The sequence below is a fragment of the Glycine max genome, chromosome 4 (assembly GCF_000004515.6).
Source record: "Glycine max cultivar Williams 82 chromosome 4, Glycine_max_v4.0, whole genome shotgun sequence".
NCBI classification, from domain to species: Eukaryota; Viridiplantae; Streptophyta; class Magnoliopsida; order Fabales; family Fabaceae; genus Glycine; species Glycine max.
In genome coordinates this window covers 42,211,495-42,233,350 of record NC_016091.4, presented here as the reverse complement: position 1 = coordinate 42,233,350, position 21,856 = coordinate 42,211,495, and the positions used below count along the sequence as shown (strand labels likewise).

The 21,856-nt window shown below is 35.6% G+C and overlaps 2 protein-coding genes across 2 annotated transcripts; both read left to right on the top strand.

Moving 5' to 3' along the window:
• The first annotated feature begins 3,146 nt into the window (after positions 1-3,146).
• LOC102669082 (transposon Ty3-G Gag-Pol polyprotein) lies at positions 3,147-17,072 on the top strand. The gene is made up of 6 exons (XM_041014669.1): positions 3,147-3,689; positions 3,987-5,006; positions 5,145-6,723; positions 14,947-15,097; positions 15,792-15,873; positions 16,998-17,072. Exons 1-6 carry the CDS (start codon positions 3,147-3,149, stop codon positions 17,070-17,072), a joined length of 3,450 nt encoding a protein of 1,149 aa, XP_040870603.1.
• A 212-nt stretch (positions 17,073-17,284) lies between these two features.
• Positions 17,285-18,783, top strand: LOC121174737 (enolase-like). The gene is made up of 5 exons (XM_041014668.1): positions 17,285-17,380; positions 18,137-18,187; positions 18,257-18,337; positions 18,449-18,643; positions 18,727-18,783. The coding sequence occupies exons 1-5, from the start codon at positions 17,285-17,287 to the stop codon at positions 18,781-18,783; spliced, it is 480 nt and encodes a 159-aa protein (XP_040870602.1).
• The last annotated feature ends 3,073 nt before the right edge of the window (positions 18,784-21,856 follow it).

Genomic DNA, 21,856 nt, shown 5'->3' with positions numbered 1-21,856 from the left:
AACACATAACTAACAAAGAAGATTGAAAGTGAAGAAAGCATAAGAAGTAGTCAATATTGGCATCGAGAGTAGTGGTTCCATCACCAGTAGTGTACTTGGCCGATTCATGGAGCGACCTCATTTTCTGTTCTATTTTGTCCAAGTTGTAAGCTGCATATTTCATTCCAACAACAAAAAAAAGGCTTCAACTAACATCATTTCCATATCAAAATGATTCAATAACAACCCTAACATATCAAAGTGACAACACCGAATTAAAGGAGAAAAAAAACATATAAATGTCACTTGACTCTATCGATCAACCTTAAATGGAAATGAATAATAAAATGGAAACAAAGGAAACGAACTGTAACAGGCGTAACCGGCAAAGGCAATGCCTCCGGTGAGAGCGTCAACGAGGGCGTATTTGAGGAAGTTCCTGTGGCTGGGAGAGGCGGCGAAAGGACGAAGGGTAACAAAAGCGGAAGCGACATTTGATGAGGACACAACTAAGGGCAATGACCATGAAGCACTTGAAGGGCCCATGACCAGAGGCATCCTTAAAAAGGCCCAACACAGTGATGAGGACACAACTAAGGACAAGGACCATGAAGCACTTGAAGGGCCCATGACCAGAGGCATACTTAAAAGGGCCCAGCACAGTGATGAGGACACAACTAAGGGCAAGGACCATAAATCACTTGAAGGGCCCATGACCAGAGGTAGACTTAAACAGGCCTAACACGTCACAGAGACAAGGCTGGTTATTTGTATAGCTGCCATTGATGATGATTGAAGGCCCATGTTTCCATTATTTTTATTTTTATTTTATTATTTAATTATTGCAATTAAATAAATAATTTGGTGGTTGTGGCTGAAACCTATGCCTTTTCAACTGCACCAATTTATTTCATTTTTAGGGTTTGGTGAACTATATATATTTTCGTCAAAATGAATGAAGGCACTTTTGGCATTCTTTTCAAATACGTGAGAAAGTTTCTCTCAGGGTTCCTGTTGAACCAAATTCTAACTTATCAAGGTTGATTCCTTGTGGCGTCACCGTGACTTATCTTCCATCTCTGGAAGTGGCATCCCTCTCCGTCAACAATCCTGTATCAAACGTTCCACCTCGTAAGATTCACGTCATCTGGTATCAGAGCTTCGGCTCTTGATACAGGTTCTGTTGTCTTTTTCATTGGTTGTCAATTTCATTTATTTTCGTTGATTGTCAAGTTCATTTTGTCGTTGCTACTCTGTTCGTATTTCGTTTGTACTCTTTTCATTTTGTTCTATTCTCACTGTTTTCATTTTGTCTTCTGTTCATTGCTTTCATTTTCGTATTGTATTCTCTTGTGATTGCCTATTCGAATTCTATTTGTGCCTGTCAAATTGTTTCAGCCTATTCGAATTCTGTTTGGGTAAAAATTGACTAATTTCCAAATTGCTAAATTGTCAAATTGCCTAATGCTGATTGCCTATTGACCTATTGAATGAATTCTAATATTCGAACGACTGTTAAAAAAAACAGTTGCAAAAAAAAAAACAAAAAAAAATTGGAAGAAATTTGGGTGTTTGATCTTTGAACACAAAATTAAGCCAGTTAGAGGCATTTTTTTGGGAAAATTGTGGCACCAAATCTCCTTTTGGGATTTTCTTAGGGATTCTCCTCTCAATTCTGAGCATTTTGATATATAGTGGGCCTCAAACGAACGTCTGTAGCAAAAGTTATGGTCATTTGAAATTTGCATGTCAATTTTGCTAATTCTGTGTCTTCTTCTCTGTTGATTGCATAGTTTCCTTGTTTTCAATCCTATCTGTTTATGTTCTGTTTATGTCCTTGAACTTCTATTTATGTCTTTGCCCAAGTTTGCCAAGTCTGCGTGCGGTTTAGTTTAGGATAGTCACTGTTAATTGTGTTAAGTTCTGGAGCATCACTTCTTCGTGCGTCTAATCATTGCTGCAACCTTCTTGTGAGTCCAATTTGGTCCATCCAGGAACTTAAGAGGGAACACGAGTGGTAAGAGGCAAGAGGGAATACATTACACAAAAGTCTATTGAGAGCATCAAACACGAGTGTACTACCATCTAAGAGATAAGCACGTGAGTAGAGTGTGGTGAGGTCCTGAAACCTTAATATTTTTTACTGCAAACTTTTCTGTTGAATCATGGCAGGAGCAGGAGAATGTGGTAGTGGTGGTAATGAGTATCATCAGTTGGACGGAGCTCAGCGTATGTTACTGGACGCGATGAACACACAGATGCAACATTTGCTGGATCGTAACAATCATGAGGTCTTTGAACGACTAGAATTATCGGAGAACCAAGCGAATCAGAATGCTAGATGAACTACAGGTGGGAACAGAGGTAATAATGGTGGTAATGACAGACCGAGGCAAAACCGGGTTGAGGGAGTAAAGCTCAATGTTCCTCCCTTCAAAGGCAAAAGTGATCCAGATGCCTACCTGGACTGGGAAATGAAGATTGAACATGTATTTGCCTACAATGACTACACTGAAGAGCAGAAAATCAAGCTAGCAATAGCTAAATTCTCTGACTATGCCCTTGTTTGGTGGCATAAAAACCAGAGAGAAATGCAGAGAAAGGGAGGGCGAGAGGTAGGTACATGGACTGAAATGAAAAGGGTGATGAGAAAAAGGTATGTGCCCACTAGCTATAATAGAACCATGCGACAGAAACTCCAAAGGTTGTCCCAAGGGAATTTAACTGTGGAAGAGTACTATAAAGAGATGGAAATGGCGTTAGTAAGGGCCAACATCGAAGAGGAATCCGAAGACATAATGGCTCGTTTTCTGAATGGTCTAAACCCTGAAATCAGAGATGTTGTTGAATTACAGGAGTATGTGGAGTTGGATGAACTGCTACATAAGGCACTACGAGATGAACAACAAATTAAAAGAAAAAGTGCAGTAAGGAGGAACTCACCCAATACTTACAACCAAAATTGGGCCAACAGATCCAAGAAGGAGGGAGGTAATTCGTCCAGCCCAGCAGCAACATCCCCACGTGGAAAGTCAGCAGCGTCCAATGTTGGTGGAAGCAAACATAACACTTCCACTTCCTCATCCGATACTGGAACCAGAAACATAAAATGCTTCAAATGCTTAGGTAGAGGACGTATTGCTTCTGAATGTCCAACCAGGAGGACCATGATCATGAAGGCTAATGGAGAAGTCACTAGTGAGTCTGAAATCAGTGAAGAAGAAGTAGAAGAAGAAGAGTATGAGGAGGAAGCTATGCAGGGTGATATGCTGATGGTGAGAAGGTTGTTGGGAAATCAGATGCTGCCATTGGATGACAACCAAAGAGAAAATATTTTCCACACCAAGTGTGTCATTAATGGTAAGTTGTGCTCTTTAATTGTCGATGGAGGAAATTGTACCAATGTTGCAAGTTCCAGGTTAGTGACCAAACTGAATTTGGAAACTAAACCCCATCCTAGGCCATACAAACTTCAATGGCTTAGTGAAGATGAAGAGATAAAAGTGACTCAACAGGTTGAGGTGTGTCTCACCATTGGGAGATATAATGATAGGGTGTGGTGTGATGTGGTCCCAATGGACGCGACCCATGTGTTGTTAGGAAGACCGTGGCAGTATGATACCAAGGCAGTGTATGATGGCTTCATCAACAAAATCTCTTTCAAGCAAGATGACAAGAAAATTGTTCTCAAACCATTATCTCCTAGAGAGGTTTGTGAGGATCAGATAAAAATGAGAGAAAAGAAAAAAAGTGAGACACTTGAGAGGAAAAAGAGTGAAACACTTAAGAAGGAAAAGAGGGGAAAGAAAAAGAGTGAAACACTTGAGAGGGAAAAGAGAGTAAACAAAAAAAGTGAAACACTTGAGGGCAAACAGCTTTGTTTAGCAACAAAAAGGGAGGTAAGGAGGGTGCTTTGCGCGAGACAACCCTTCTATTTATTGTTTTGTCAACGTCAAATGTTGCATGCTAACCAACTTGATGAATTTAAATTGCCTTCTGGTATTGAGTCTCTTCTGGAGGATTTTGATGATGTGTTTCCAGCAAGTGTACTGGATGGTTTGCCACCATTGAGGGGAATTGAGCATCACATTGATCTCATTCCAGGAGCATCCTTGCCCAATCGGGCAACTTATAGGTGCAACCCACAAGAAACTAAGGAGATCGAAAGGCAAGTGTTCGAACTCCTGAGCAAAGGTTGGGTGAGAGATAGTATGAGTCCATGCGCTGTACCTGTCATTCTAGTACCCAAGAAGGACGGCTCATGGAGGATGTGTTCTGATTGTAGAGCCATAAACAACATCACCATCAAGTATAGGCATCCAATCCCCAGGTTAGATGATCTTCTTGATGAACTGTATGGTGCATGTGTGTTTTCTAAAATTGATTTGAAAAGTGGCTATAATCAGATTAGGATCAGAGAGGGAGATGAATGGAAAACTGCCTTTAAAACAAAATATGGTTTGTATGAGTGGATGGTTATGCCATTTGGTTTGACTAATGCACCTAGTACTTTCATGAGATTGATGAACCATGTTTTAAGGGAGTTTATTGGAAAATTTGTGGTAGTGTACTTTGATGATATTATTATCTATAGCACTAGTCTTGATTTGCATGTTGAACATTTGCAATCTGTTTTAAGTGTGCTTAGGAAAGAAAAATTGTATGCCAACCTAGAAAAGTGCTCCTTTTGTACTGATCATGTGGTGTTTCTGGGTTTTGTTGTTAGTGTTGAGGGAGTACGGGTGGATGTGGAAAAGGTTAAGGCCATCCAAGAATGGCCAACACCTAAGACCGTGAGTGAGGTGAGGGGATTTCATGGTTTAGCAAGTTTCTATAGGAGATTTGTTAAGGATTTTAGTACATTGGTTGCACCTCTAACTGAAGTTGTTAAGAAGAATGTGGGTTTCAAATGGGGTAAGAAACAAGAACAGGCCTTTGCTGCCCTCAAACATAGGTTAACTAATGCACTCATTCTTGTTATGCCTAATTTTGCAAAATCATTTGAAATTGAGTGTGATGAGTCAAATGTGGGTATTGGGGATGTTTTGTTGCAAGAGGGACATCCGATAGCTTATTTTAGTGAAAAGTTAGGAGCCGCTGCCCTTAACTATTCAACTTATGATAAGGAATTATATGTTTTGGTTAGAGCTTTGCAAACTTGGCAGCATTACCTGTTACCCAAAGAGTTTGTCATCCATAGTGATCACGAGTCCTTAAAGTACTTAAAAGGACAAGGAAAGCTTAATAAGAGGCATGCTAAGTGGGTAGAGTTTTTAGAGCAATTTCCATATGTCATCAAACATAAAAAGGGAAAAGGGAATGTAGTGGCTGATGTGTTGTCTAGGAGACATGCTTTACTTGCTATGCTTGAAACTAAACTGTTTGGTCTCGAGTCTTTGAGAGACATGTATGAGCATGATGTGGACTTTGCTGAAATTTTTGCTGCATGTGAAAAGTTTTCTGAAAATGGTTACTATAGGCATAATGGATTCTTGTTTAAAGCAAATAAATTATGTGTGCCTAAGTGTTCCATTAGAGAGTTGCTTGTGAGTGAATCACATAAGGGGGGTTTGATGGGTCACTTTGGGGTTCAAAAGACCCTAGAAATTTTGCAAGAGCATTTCTTTTGGCCTCATATGAAGCGTGATGTGCATAAGTTTTGTGATCATTGCATTGTGTGTAAAAAGGCTAAATTTAAGGTTAAACCTCATGGATTGTATACTCCTTTGATTGTTCCTGAATATCCTTGGACTGACATATCTATGGACTTTGTTTTGGGGCTGCCCAAAACCATAAATAGAAAGAATTCTGTGTTTGTTGTTGTTGACAGGTTTTCTAAGATGGCACACTTCATACCTTGCAAAAAAGTGGATGATGCTTGTCATGTGGCTGATTTGTTTTTCAAAGAAATAGTGCGGCTTCATGGATTACCGAGAAACATTGTCAGTGATAGGGATGCAAAATTCCTTAGTCATTTTTGGAGGACCTTGTGGGGTAAGATTGGTACTAAATTGTTGTTTTCTACTACTTGTTACCCACAAACTGATGGTCAAACTGAAGTAGTCAATAGGACTTTAGGCACACTGCTTAGAACTGTCTTAAAGAAAAATCTTAAATCTTGGGAAGCATGTTTGCCTCATGTTGAGTTTGCCTATAATCGGGTTGTCCATAGCACAACTAATTGTTCACCATTTGAGATATTGTATGGATTTAATCCTTTGACTCCTCTTGATTTGTTGCCTATGCTTAACATTGCTATGTTTAAGCATAAGGACGCACAGGCTAAAGCTGAGTATGTGAAGAAGCTGCATGAGCAAGTGAAGGCTCAAATTGAAAAGAAAAATGCGAGCTATGCAAGGCAAGCCAACAAAAGCAGAAAGAAAGTTGTGCTAGAACCAAGTGATTGGGTTTGGGTACACCTGAGGAAGGAGAGGTTCCCAGAACACAGGAAGTCCAAGCTTCAACCTAGAGGAGACGAACCATTCCAAGTGTTGGAGAAGATCAACGACAATGCCTACAAGATTGACTTGCCTAGTGAGTATAATGTAAGTGCCACTTTCAATGTGTCTAATTTATCTCTTATTGATGCAGATGGAGGAGCCTTGGATTTGAAGACAAATCCATTTCAAGAAGGAGGGAGTGATGAAGACACAACTAAGGGAAAGGACCATGAAGCACTTGAAGGGCCCATGACAAGAGGCATACTTAAAAGGGCCCATCACAGTGATGATGACACAATTAAGGGCAAGGACCATGAAGCACTTGAAGGGTCCATGACCAGAGGCAGACTTAAACAGGCCTAACACGTCACAGAGACAAGGTTGGTTATTTGTATAGCTGCCATTGATGATGATTGAAGGCCCATGTTTCCATTATTTTTATTTTTATTTTATTATTTAATTATTGCAATTAAATAAATAATTTGGTGGTTGTGGCTAAAACCTATGCCTTTTCAGCTGCACCAATTTATTTAGTTTTTAGGGTTTGGTGAACTATATATATTTTCGTCAAAATGAATGAAGGCACTTTTGGCATTCTTTTCAAATACGTGAGAAAGCTTCTCTCAGGGTTCCTGTTGAACCAAATTTTGACTTATCAAGGTTGATTCCTTGTGGCGTCACCATGACTTATCTTCCATCTCTGGAAGTGGCGTCATTCTCTGTCAACAATCCTGTATCAAACGTTCTGCCTCGTAAGATTCACATCAACATTGGTGAAGATGAATGGAGAAGAGGGCACACACACTAGGGATTTAAAAGGGGACACGGTGGCTGTAGAAGCAAGCTTCATGATGATGAACCAAGCAATTTTGATGATGCCAAAAGCCCAAGTGATTGATTCAAGACTTCAAGATCAAGCATCAAGAATTCAATCCAAGATTCAAGATTCAAGAGAAGAAATCAAGAAGCAACAAGTCGAGACTTCATATAGGATAAGTATTAAAAGAATTTCTCAAAAACCAAATAGCACAGTTTTGTTTTACAAAAGAATTTTCTCAAATTTTCAAAGTTACCAGAGTGATTACTCTCTGGTAATCGATTACCAGTTATCAGTAATCGATTACCAGTGACCAGTTTGGTTTTCAAAATGTTTTCAAATGTTTTATAACGTTCCAAAATGATTTTCAAATAGTGTAATCGATTACACTATATTAGTAATTGATTACAAGGGAATCTGAATGTTGGAATTCAAATCCAATTGTGAAGAGTCACAACTTTTCGTAAAACACATTGTGTAATCGATTACACCTTTGTGGTAATCGATTACCATTGAACAGTTTTGAAGAAAAAGTTAAGAGTTATAACTCTTAACATGGTTTTCTCAAAAGTCATAACTCTTCCAATGGTTTCTTTGACCAGACATGAAGAGTCTATAAAAGCATGACTTTGGCACACGTTCAAAGTGTGTGAGTGATATTCTTCCAAACAATCCTTTTTCACAATCTTTCTCTAACCATTGCCCATTTCTTTTTCTTGCCAAAAAGCTTTCTAAACTTTGTTTCAAAACTTTGTTTTTCTGCAAGTGGAAATTCTGTAGAAAACAAAAGTGTGCTATCTTTTCTTCCTTCTCCCTCTTGCCAGAAGAATTCAAAGGACTAACCGCCTGAGAATTCTTTTGATTCTTCCTTCTCCCTCTTGCCAAAAGATTTAAAGGACTAACCACCTGAGAATTCTTTTGATTCTTCCTTCTCCCTCTTGCCAAAATATTCAAAGGACTAGCCGCCTAAGAATTCTTTTTATTCTTCCTCTTCCCTTTAAACAAAAGATTTCAAATGACTAACCGCCTGAGATATCTTTTGTTTCCCCTTACAAAGATTCAAGGGACTAACCACCTGAGAATTCTTTGTCTTAACACATTGGAGGGTACATCCTTTGTGGTACAAGTAGAGGGTACATCTACTTGGGTTGTAATAATGAGAACAAGAGAGGGTACATCTCTTGTGGATCAGTTCAAGTGGAGGGTACATCCACTTGGTTGTTCAAAGAGAACAAGGGAGGGTACATCTCTTGTGGATCTTTGCTTGTAAAGGATTTTACAAGGTTATTGGAAATCTCAAGAACCTATGGTTGCTTGGGGACTGGATGTAGGCACAGGTTATGGTCGAACCAGTATAAATCTTGTGTTTGTCTTCTTCTTCCCTACACTCTTTACTTTTTCGCTGTGTACTTTTATTTTCGCTTTACTTTTTTCTAAGTTATTGTTTTCGTTCTTTACTTTCTCATAACTTAGTATTAAAGCCTAATTGATTCTAGTAACATTAAGAAGGATAAATTTTTAATTAGTCAAGACACGTTCATAATTAATTCAACCCCCCCCCCCCTTCTTAATTATTCCGAGGCCACTTGATCCAACAAGTGGTATCAGAGCAGGTTTCTTGAGAAAAGTTTTACAACTTCAAGATTCGTGGCCTCCTCAAATTCTCTGTTTCCCGAAGGAAACTCCATCCATAGGCCACCTATCTTTAATGGTGAGGGTTATCACTATTGAAAAATCTGAATGCAAATCTTTATTGAAGCCATAGATTTAAACATTTGGGAAGCAATAGAAATAGGACCTTATGTACCCACCATAGTAGATGCAAGCACAAGCACAACAACAGAAAAACCTAGAGATAAATGGTCTGAAGAAGATAGAAGAAGAGTCCAATATAATCTTAAAGCCAAAAACATTATTACTTCTACCCTAGGAATAGATGAATATTTTAGAGTGTCAAACTATTCAAATGCAAAGGAGATGTGGGATACTTTCCAACTTACACATGAAGGCACCACTGATGTGAAAAGATCTAGAGTCAACACCCTTACACATGAATATGAATTATTTAGGATGAACACTAATGAGAACATCCAAAGCATGTAGAAAAGATTCACACACATAGTTAATCACCTTGCCTTCTTAGGAAAAACCTTTCCTAATGAAGATTTAATTAATAAAGTTTTGAGAAGCTTAAGTAGGGAATGACAGCCCAAGGTAACTGCCATTTCTGAAAGTAAAGATCTTTCTTCTATTTCTCTTGCCACACTTTTTGGCAAATTACAGGAACAAGAGATGGAACTCCAACAACTAAATCAAAATGAAGAAACCGACAAGAGGAAACGAAGCATAGCACTAAAAGTATCCTCATCAATGCAAGAGGAAAGTGAAGATGAAGAATCAAAAGATGAAGAAGACTTCTCACTCTTTGTGAAGAAGTTTCACAAATTCTTCAAGAAGAGAAGAATCGAGAGGCATCAAAATTTCAACCATGGAAAAAGATTCCAAGAAGACTCTCCAACTCTTAGATGCTACAAGTGCAACCAACTTGGTCACATCAAAGCAAATTGTCCCTGAAACGAGCAATGGCCTGAGAAGAATGAGAAAAAAAAGTCATGAAGAAAGAAGATCCAAGAAAACGTATATTGCATGGGATGACAATGACTCATCCGATGGTTCGGAGAAGGAGATCAACCTTCTATCCAAGGACTATGAGAGAGATGAGAACATCTCTCAAGAAGATTAAGCAAAAAGCAAAAGTCTGACTTCCATCTTTGAAGATCTAGGCACTTAAATCATGAAAAAGGTAACATCAAAACCATTCTCTTTTAAATTAAGTGGGTTGAAACTTTATTCTAAATTAACTTGATATATGATGACTAACAAAATTTTATTTGTTTGTCTTGATTGTTTGCTATTGTGAATATCTGCTTATATGTTTGATTGAGTTTTTTTTTCCAAAGCATGAAGTTTATTTTTTTAAACAAATATTTAATGATGTCTATGATTCTTGCATGACTTTTTGTATGATATGTGAATTACTTGCTTAAAAAGTCATTCATAAAGTTTTTCAAAAATCTATTATGTTATATATATTTATTTTCATATAAGAGTTTTTATATATAAAGTATTTTGACCCCTTTTCAAATCCTTTCACCCTAAGAATTCATTCAGCACTTAGTTCTACTAAAATGCTCTCTGGTAATCAATTACCACAATGTGTAATCGATTACAACGAGGCAGGCTAAGTGTAATCGATTACCAAAAGATGTAATTAATTACAATGCGTCCCTGCTGCTTATAAATTCAAATTTCAGAATTCACGAAACTACAACTTTGTCTCTCTCGCGAAACCCTCATTCCCAAATTTTCTTTCTGCCATAACTTACTCATTTCTTATCCAAATCACGTCCCACAAAGCCCAAAATTCATCTTTTTTCATCCTCTTTCATTTCAACCGATTGAAATTTCAAATAAGTCTCTTAAATGGCGGAACCATCAAAGAAGCGCAAGGGTTCTTCGAGTAGAAGCCAACGACACTCTGAGGCTTAGGATACTCCAATCCCTTTCTCCATTTCCTCCTCCTCATTGTTCTCATCAGAAGAACAATGTACACGGTACACAAACCTCTTCTCCTCTCTCATTTTATCATTGACCGTAAGTTCATAGATATGGATTTCTTTTCTGATGAGAGTTTCGAATGCATTCAAGCATTTCATAACTCAAATCTCATTCCCTTTATGTCTTTAAAACTGCCTGTGTATTCTGAATTGGTAAAAGCCTTTTATTCTAACCTTGAAATTCAAGAAAGTACCTTGATTTCTGAGGTCTATGGGATAAAGATGGTCATTGACCAATCCCTCTTCTATGATTTGACCCAATTGTCTAGTGACGGTGTACCATTTGAAGGTGCACTGGATGATGATTGGAAGTTTGATTTTTCTATGCATGATGGCCATCGGTTGGTTTGCACCAACCAAGCGGATATGACCGGAAGGCTGCTTACCGGTTCATTGGCTCTTGAAAGCCGCATCCTCCATTATCTAATTATATGTATCTTACTCCCCAGATCTTCAAACCATGCACAGGTTTCTGAAGAACATCTAATAGTCATGTGGGCCTTTAATACCGGCCAACAAATTGATTGGGCACATCTATTCCGGTATCGCATGCATAAGGCATTGCGATTAAATGCTCCTTTGCCCTATCCTCACTTAGTTACCTTGTTCCTTCAACATTTTAACATCCCTCTTGATTTTGAACCATATGTTCCAATCAAGAGATCTTTCTTGATCGGTGATACTGTGGTTGCCTCTTTGGGTTACCGCAAAGAGTGTGATGGCTCTTGGGTAAAAAATGGTGTTCAACCAAATGATGATGAGGGACACTTACCGATTGAGGGGGACTCTTCTCTCCTTCAGAGTATTTTGGACAAGTTTGATGGACTTCAAACCTATGTTGGTGAGAGGTTTGACTCCTCGGAATGTCAAGTGGACACACGATTCAAGGAGATGAACTCAAGGATTGCAAAGGTTGAAGAAGATGTCACCATTATTCATGACTAGTTTGATTTACCTCCACCACCACCATCAGTTTAGACATTCCTATTATTATTAGTATATTGATTTCTAGCCGTGTATTTGGCTATGTTTTGAAACACTTATTAGTATGTTAATTTCTAATTTAGTTGTTTTAATTTGGTTATCTTGGATGACTCTCTAAATTATCTGACATTATATTATAGTTTATGAATGAATTATTATAATACTTGCTTAGTTTATGTATGCATTATTGTCTTCCTTGTTTGCATGATTATGAGTGAATGTATGATTTTATGTCTCTATACGCACTTTGGCTTTTTGTTGATGCCAAAGGGGGAGAAAAAGTTGGGATTAAATCAAGAACTCATATAATTAAATAACTTAATTTCAAGTGAAGCTTAAACTCAAAAATAAAGGGGGAGAATTAAGTGAGTCATCGATTAGAAGATAGAGCTTGTATGCGTTTCTTGATTTCAGGTTTGTCATCATCAAAAAGGGGGAGATTGTCGAAGCAAGCTTCATGATGATGAACCAAGCAATTTTGATGATGCCAAAAGCCCAAGTGATTGATTCAAGACTTCAAGATCAAGCATCAAGAATTCAATCCAAGATTCAAGATTCAAGAGAAGAAATCATGAAGCAACAAGTCAAGACTTCATATAGGATAAGTATTAAAAGAATTTCTCAAAAACCAAATAGCACAGTTTTGTTTTACAAAAGAATTTTCTCAAATTTTCAAAGTTACCAAAGTGATTACTCTCTGGTAACCGATTACTAGTTATTCAGTAATCGATTACCAGTGACTAGTTTGATTTTCAAAATGTTTTCAAATTTTTTATAATGTTCCAAATTGATTTTCAAATAGTGTAATTGATTACACTATATTAGTAATTGATTACAAGTGAATCTGAACATTGGAATTCAAATCCAATTGTGAAGAGTCACAAATTTTCATAAAACACATTGTGTAATCGATTACACCTTTGTGGTAATCGATTACCATTGAACAGTTTTGAAGAAAAAGTTAAGAGTTATAACTCTTAACATGGTTTTCTCAAAAGTCATAACTCTTCCAATGGTTTCTTTGACCGGACATGAAGAGTCTATAAAAGCATGACTTTGGCACACGTTAAAAGTGTGTGTGTGATATTCTTCCAAACAATCCTTTTTCACAATCTTTCTTTAACCATTGTCCATTGCTTTTTCTTGCCAAAAAGCTTTCTAAACTTTGTTTCAAAACTTTGTTTTTCTGCAAGTGGAAATTTTGTAGAAAACAAAAGTGTGCTATCTTTTCTTCCTTCTCCCTCTTGCCAGAAGAATTCAAAGGACTAACTGCCTGAGAATTCTTTTGATTCTTCCTTCTCCCTCTTGCCAAAAGATTCAAAGGACTAACCGCCTGAGAATTCTTTTGATTCTTCCTCTTCCCTTTAAATAAAAGATTTCAAAGGACTAACCTCCTGAAATATCTTTTGTTTCCCCTTACAAAGATTCAAGGGACTAACCGCCTGAGAATTCTTTGTCTTAACACATTGGAGGGTACATCCTTTGTGGTATAAGTAGAGGGTACATCTACTTGGGTTGTAATGCAGAGAACAAGAGAGGGTACATCTCTTGTGGATCAGTTCAAGTGGAGGGTACATTCATTTGGTTGTTCAATGAGAATAAGGGAGGGTACATCCCTTGTGGATATTTGCTTGTAAAGGATTTTACAAGGTTATTGAAAATCTCAAGAACCTGTGATTTCTTAGGGACTGGATGTAGGCACAGGTTGTGACCGAACTAGTATAAATCTTGTGTTTGTCTTCTTCTTCCCTACACTTTTTACTTTTCCATTATGTACTTTTATTTCCGCTTTACTTTTGTCTCAGTTATTGTTTTCGTTCTTTACTTTCTCATAACTTAGTAGTAAAGTCGAATTGATTCTAGTAACATTAAGAAGGATAAATTTTTAATTAGTCAAGACACGTTCATAATTAATTCAACCCCCCCTTCTTAATTATTCTGAGGCCACTTGATCCAACAGTGGCAATTTTGTAATTAGAGAAAATTAAAACTAAGACGGTTTTACATAAAACCCTCATAGTTTTAATTTCCCCTAATTACAAAATTGTAGTTGCATCACATTCTAAGATGGTTCCTCATAACCGTCTTAGAAAGTGTGTCGTAAAAAATAAGTTTTTTAGTATTGTCAGTGTTTATAGATAGAGAGATCTTCTAGCCTTTGTCTTTTCTGAATGTGTGTGAATCAATAGAGCATCATATGCTTTTTATAGGAAAGGCAAGAGATCCTTCTCAAAACCCAAAACGTATTGCTTTATTATTTGGCTCCTCCATCAAAAGCCAATAATAGAAAATAAAAACCTTGTAATAACTACTTAAATTCTATTTATGAGCCATGTGACGGTTTTATGCTAACAAGAAAATCATAAGGAAACTTTTTGTCCCAGATACAAAGGATTAGAAAGACATCTATGTCTCTAATTATATTTGTTTAATAATAAAAAAATAGTAATTAATCAAAGTAATCATTTTAAAAAGGAAATAATGGATTTTTTATTCTAATTTCTCTCTATTTTATTTCGGTAAACTTATTAAATTTAATATCAATTATATTAAGATAATGAATGTTATGTATTTTAGTAAATTTTATATTATTTTACTTGTGTTGCTCATTATTCGTCAAACAATATACAAGATAAAATATTATCCTATAACTTGCCTTTTTATCCTGTCCTGCTCTTCTTGTCTAATCCAGTACCATAATTTTAACAAATCAAACGGACCATACTCTTCGCACATATTCCATTTTTCAAATTTTTTGTCTTCCACAATTTATTGTGATTTAGGTGATGGTTAGGTGTTGGTAACCTTTCATTTATTTTTTAGTCTTTGCATTCTATTTTTCAATGTTTTCAATTCTTCTTTTTTAAGAGTAATCACTACTAAAAAAGCATTTTCTACGACAACAAAACGACATCGATTCATCAAGAACTATCTTAGTATATAAGGCTGTGACAATTTTGTAAATATGGGTTTTTCAACAAAGACGGTTTTATGAAAACCGTCTTAGAAGACTATCATTCTAAGATGATTTTCACAAAACTATCTTAGAATGTTTTTCTCTTTTTTTAATATCTAGCTCTTGTTATTCTTTGTCGCTCTCTATTCTTAGTCTCTTTCTCACTCTCAATCCCCTCTAGGGTTCCCAAGCCATCACGAGAAGGACTAAGGCCACCTCGTCGTCAGCACCTCCAAGACCAGATCCACCATGATGACGTGCTCGTGCTTACCTTGCACCATGCTGTGAAATCCTCCAAGACCCTGTAACTTCCTTTTCTCTCTCTTAAAGGGTTTCAGTTTTTTTTTCTTCGCTTATGTGTTTCATTTTGGTTATTGTGGCAGGTTTCGAATGATTCTCCGAGAGTGATGAGAAGAAGGAAAGGAGATTTGAAAATAAGAGAGTGGGGGGAAACCTACAAAAAGAAAACACCAAAATGTTTCTTTTGGAGCAAGAAAAGATCCGAAAATGAATTTGATTTGTAAAGTTAATTTCTTTTCGACAATCAAAGAGTTTCCAACTTGTTGGGGGTTGCCATGGTCGACGCTCTCTCATTGATTCCAACAGTTGTGCTTTGTAACCTTGCTGACAAGCTTTATGAGAAGCACAAATATGTTGCTCTTGATGTTTTTCCTCTGCCCCTTTTCATTTTGTTTTTGTAATTCGCTCAATTTTGGGTTTTAGGGTTTTTGGTCTTTGATTATTGGTGTCTGTAGATTGAAGGGATAGTGAAGCAACTAGCTACTGCAAGGGATCATGATAAAATATATGATCAATTTTTTGACTACGGAATTTACTTACTGACCACAAGCCAACCATCGGAAGGTACTTTTTTTATAAATAAATTTGGCTTCAATATATTGGAATGCTTTAGCTACTTTATGTTTCACTAATTGTTTCTACCTCATTGCTGATATTTCCTGAAGGGAAGTAATACTTTTAAACATTTATGCTTGCAGTCAGGTTTACATGGATAGAGAGATTAAATCTGGAGAAATTGTTGCCCTGAAGAAAATACGAATGGACAATGAGAGAGAAGGGGTATATCTTTGACCTTATTGTTGAATGTTTCATGATATATATATATGTGTGTGTGTGTGTGTGTGTGTGTGTGTGTGTGTGTGTGTGTGTGTGTGTGTGTGTGTGTATGGAGAGAGAGAGAGAGATTTGGAAGCATAACTCATAAGTTAATGCTCCTGGTTTGATGCTTCATCTGTGATATCCTTTGTGCTTCTTTGCTTCATTTTCAAACATTTGATTGTGCATTTCAGTTTATCAAAATTTAAAGTTGCAATAGCTATATGTTGTTGTGTCTCTGATATGAGTCTCCCTTCTGAATCGTACTGTAAATTTTGTCATTGAAGTTTCCTATAACTGTTATACGTGAAATTAAAATTCTAAAGAAATTGCACCATCAAAATGTAATCAACTTGAAAGAAATTGTGACTTCTACAGGTATATTTTCCAATGATCTAAATGTTTTGTTACCAATATAATGTAGGCTTCAATTTATGAATTTCTAAAATTTGTTTTTTTTACTGGCCTTGAGAAAGATGGATAAGGGAGGCCAGGCAAGTTATTCATTTTCATGATAATAGTCAATTACTTCATTTTCAATTAGATAGCACTATTTTGACTATATGAACATATCCACAATCTCCCTTTGGATCTTGTTATTTTTCATATTTCCTATTATATCTTTCATTTTGTGTTTTAACTTTCAAATACCTTGTATTCCTCTTTTTCTTACCTTACCCTGTCTCTTTCAATTTAATATTGTTAATTACATTCTTTAATACTATTTTTATAGTTATCTAACTTATATTGAAAAATAGCCTTTTGAGCTTATGACACAAATGGTATCGTTTGGTTTTGGTATTGAGTGGCTTGTGTTTTGTGATCAAAATGGTGAAAATAAAAATAAAAAAAAAACTACAATGGCATAGTGCTGGTTTGGGACAACTAAAGACGTAATATACTTATGCATGTTGCTACCTCCAATCCTTTTTAACTAGAATATTTTATGAATTTAATATGCACTAGACTTTTATATATTTACCAAATAATCATCTATTTGCTACTAACTTTCAAATTATTCATACAGTGCCATATCCAATTCTGTAGATGTTTTTACCATTATTTTTATTTTTTTGCAATTTGTCCAGATTGAGAGTAACATTGTTCAATGTCCAAACCCGAAGTATCCAAAGAAGATGATATCTACAATTGATGTTGTGTAAGTGAGAGGTGATTCTTGTTGAGGAGATTCGAGGGGTAAGGTTTATGGGTCTTCTCCCCACTTATATGGTGCTCAACCTTTCCACTTCTACCCGATGTGGGACTTCACCTCACACTTGTAACCCAACACATCTCCCCCTCAAGTGTGAGTCTCTTCCACATGGTAGTCTTCTCCTCGAGCGGAAGTCTTCCACGAGTATAGCCATGGCCATCTATGGTACTTGCCCTGCCCGCTAGCCATTCTGGCCACCCCGCTTCACCTGCGAGGCATGCTGTAGTCATTCTGGCCACCTACGGTACTTGCATACTCGTCTGAGCCAGTCACCAACTTGAACCATCAGCTCTGATACCAATTGTTGGGGAGATTCGAGGGGTACACCTGTGGACCACGAGCCACCACATAAGGAAGCCTGACACCACACTCTAACCCAAAACCTTAAGGCTCAGGTTTATAGGTCTTCTCCCCACTTATATGGTGCTCAACCTTTCCACTTCTACCCGATGTGGGACTTCACCTCACACTTGTAACCCAACTGATTATGTTGGTAGTGTTGTGACATGCATTGTGAAGAACTGTCCATGAGTAAGTCATTCCATATGTCTCTATTAAGCACAAATAATTGGGCAAGATAACAAGTACAGTGTAGGTTGCAAATTAAATTATAAAAGTGATAACTACTGCAAGGGCTTTTATTAGGAAACTCAACTATCACATGGCTAGTTGGCTTTAAATAGAAATACAATTATAGTGGAAACAATTCAAAAACCAAAATTTAAAAAAAAATAAATTAAATCTCCTGTAATTATGGGTGAGGTAAGTGTATCCCTCCTCCAATTTCCAAAAAAAATATAATTTTTACATGTATTTTAATATATTGGTTTGGTCCCCCTAAACATTATTTTTTTTTTTGCTTAATATGTTTTTTGTCCCTAAAAAAACAAAGAAGGTCTTGAGCTTCTGAAGATTGCCATTGCTAAAGCTGGTTACATTGGAAAGGTTGAATCTTTGTCTATTGAATCTAATTTAGTATCTTGACATATGGCTTATTAGTTTCTATTCTTATAGGTTGTAATTGGGATGGATATTGCCATTGCTAAAGCTGGTTACACTGGAAAGGTTGAATCTTTGTCTACTGAATCTAATTTAGTATCTTGACATATGGCTGATTAGTTTCTATTCTTACAGGTTGTAGTTGGGATGGATGTTGCTGCTTCAAAATTTTATGATGACAAGGACAAAACCTATCACTTGAATTTTAAGGAAGAGGTTGACAAATTCGAAACATTTTCCCTTTTTCTTTTGAATTTTCATTTTGCTCAGTTAAGATATATTTCTTTTTCAAATGCTTTAACTAGATAACTGACTACCTTATTGTAGAATAATGATGAATCACAGAAAATCTTAGGAGACAACTTAAAGAATGTGTACAAATCATATGTGGCAGATTATCCAATTGTGTCCATTGAGGATCCATTTGATCAGGATGATTGGGAGCACCATGTGAAATTAATAGTTGAAGTTGGCCAACAAGTCCATATTGTTAGTGATGATCTCCTCTTCACCAACCCGAAGGTATGCTATATTAACAGTAAATCTGAGATATGTTTTGCAAATATGTATCATTGACAATGTTCTGTCTATTATCAACTTTGTAGCGTGTGGACAAAGCAATCAAGGAGAAGGTTTGTAATGCCCTTCTGTTGAAGGTATAAATTTTATCATTAATTGTATCATTACTCTATGATTTTTATTATTATTATTATTTGTTATGCATGCCTATTGATAGAAACATACATACCCAAATCATTTCTTACACATTGAAGTTTCGCAATATTGAAAATTGTCAAGGAATAGTCTATTGATATTCTTATTAGACTTAATAAGAAGGCCCCTGTTGGACCATTTTTTTTGTGCCAACTCAATGGTTTTTATAGGATTAGGACGTGATATTGGCGTTGTCATCAAATTAATTGTTGATCAAGATGCTACAGAGCGTGCCTATATCCAAGAGGCATACAAAACATAGTTTCTTCATACTTTAAGGGATGCTTGGTTTGAGAAGAATGTTTCTTATTTTCATTTTCTGCTTTCACTTTTAATTACAAAATTAACACCTTGTTTCTTATTTTCAAAAGTTTGTATAGGAAAGTGGAAACAACTTTTATTGTTATCCTTAATATTTTTCCCTTTATATTTCTTTCTCTCATTGTGCTTCTTCCACCCTCCCAGGAAATTGCACTTTTGAGTCAATTTGAACATGAGAATATAATTCAATAGATTGGCACTGAAATGGTACTTTTCTTGTCTTTTCCTTTACCCTTTATGTTCAGTTTGATATTTTCTTGTCATGTATCATTGTTGAATCTATGCTGATAGTTTCCATTGGTCTTAAGACTCTTCACACATCTAAAATGTTTTATTGGGTTCTTTTTTGTATAGTGGACAAATTGTAGCTTGAGCCAAGATTAGAATTATATGCTTGACGATGCCTACCCCTCTAAATGAAAAATGAGAGAGTATTTATGTGGCATTTTAGATTTAAATGATGTCATCGTAAGCCAAAAAATGTATTATATTTATATCAAGGAGGATCCGCAAAACTTTAATAACTAAGAATGTAAAAAATAAGACCACCTGGAAGTTAGGAAGTAAATCATTTTTGTAATATTGTGGGTTTCTCCAATGATAAAATGAAGATGATTCTAATCTTTTTATTCTAGGTGAGTGAGGTTCATTATCTATATTTTTTCATCCAACGGAGTAGAGCATTTAATTCAAACTGAGATCACTTTTCCTGCATTTGGTTCAACTGCCAGGGTGTTATGGGCTTGAGTGCAATACAAAGGGTCAAATAAGTGAACATTATGTGGAGTTTGGGATAGGAACTAGTTTTCAAATTATTTATTTTATAAAAAATTAGGAACCAACATTATATTTTATGTTGCAAGTCAAAAACTTTGGATACCGTGGGGTCCCATCAATTATTCTCGTTAGTTATACTACAATATTTTGGCTATGCTCATATTTTGTCAGCTATAAAAAAGTTAGCTTCCATCAATCTTTTTGTTTTGTAAGGCTTGTAATTTCATAGAATAAATGGAGCCTTGTGAGAAACTATATTTTATAATTTACATTATGCATGTTGTTTATTGCATGATGCATCAAATTTATATATCTATATTGAGCTTGTAACCAAAGGTAGATTTGAATATTGTTTTGATTTAAAAGGAAATTAAATATGATATTCATAGATAAATTGAATACAGTCATGATACTATTGTGAATCCATTTACATATTTGAGCAAGTTTAAATATGTAAACGCATATCCATTATAAAAAGCAATGTATATTGGCAAAGCTCTAAGACATTATTTTAATTTTTTTTTTTAATGTATTCTAAGATGGTTATTTGAAAAATCGTCTTAGAAGGATACCATTTTAAGATGGTTCTAGATTAGAACCATCTTAGAATGGTAAAAACCATCTTAAAATGGTACCCTTCTAAGACGATTTTTTAGAGAACCGTCTTAGAAATATAACATTCTAAGACGGTTTTTAACTAACAACTGTCTTAGAAGAATATCCTTTTCTAAGATGATTTTTGTTGGAATTGTCATCGAAAATTTTGACTTTTGACAACATTAGTTACAAAGACGGTTCAAAATCGTCTTTGAATGTCTTATACAACCGTTGTTGTATGTGTCTTTTCTAGTAGTGAATGCTTTCATTTCTAAGCTTGCGAAATGTTATTATAATTCCATAGAAAATCTTAAGGTCCTGTAGCCTATGATGATGTACAAGTCTCAATAATGTTTTGATTATTCATCTCTTTATATAATCCACAAGTTTTTTTAATCATGATACTAACAATCGTCTTAAAAGAGTATCATTTTCTAAGACGGTTTTTGTTAGAATCATCATCAAAAGTTTTGACTTTCGACAATGTTAATTACAAAGACAGTTTTAAACTTTCTTTGAATGTTTTATACAACCGTCATGTGCTTTTTCTACTAGTGATTAATGCTTTCAATTCTAAGCTTGTGAAATGTTATTATAATTTCATAGAAAATCTTAAGGTCCTGTGGTCTATGATGATATACAAGTCTGAATAATGTTATGATGATTCATCTCTTTATATAATCCACAACTTTTTTTAATCATTTGTATTCTATTGTTGCACAAGAATCTTTAGTGATCTACTGATGATCTGGTGCGTAAGGTATTTGGGCTAATATTAATAACCTTCAAGACACTTATAATTTTTAATAATAATTTCACTTATTTGTTTCTCATACTTTTTTATTTTCATGCAAATTCAAAATGGCTTCGAAAATTATTGTGACTGCAAAGATTGAATAGAAGATAGTAGATGTTTGTGTTTTTGGAAAGTTCTTGACTAATAATTAAACAAACAATATCAAATTGCTTTTACTCGATGAAAATATTTATTGCTTATTAAAGTTGTCATTGAGAACAATTTTTTCTTTCATTGCATTTTACAACATCTGTAATTATTGTAGGGTTCAATTTGAGGATATATACGGGCTACTATTTATAAAAAAACTCTTATCTAAAAATATGAAAGTTTGGTTGAAGAAAGATCTTCATACATCATAAAAAAATTATTGGTCTCATTGAATAATACATAGTAGAAGACACAATTTGTATTAAGAATGATGCAGCGAAAATACCTACAAGTTTACAAGGAAGTCTTTTAAAATTTAATATAGGTAGCTTATTCTTAATATGCTATATGTCTTTTGGGGGGTTGGCATCATCTCACAT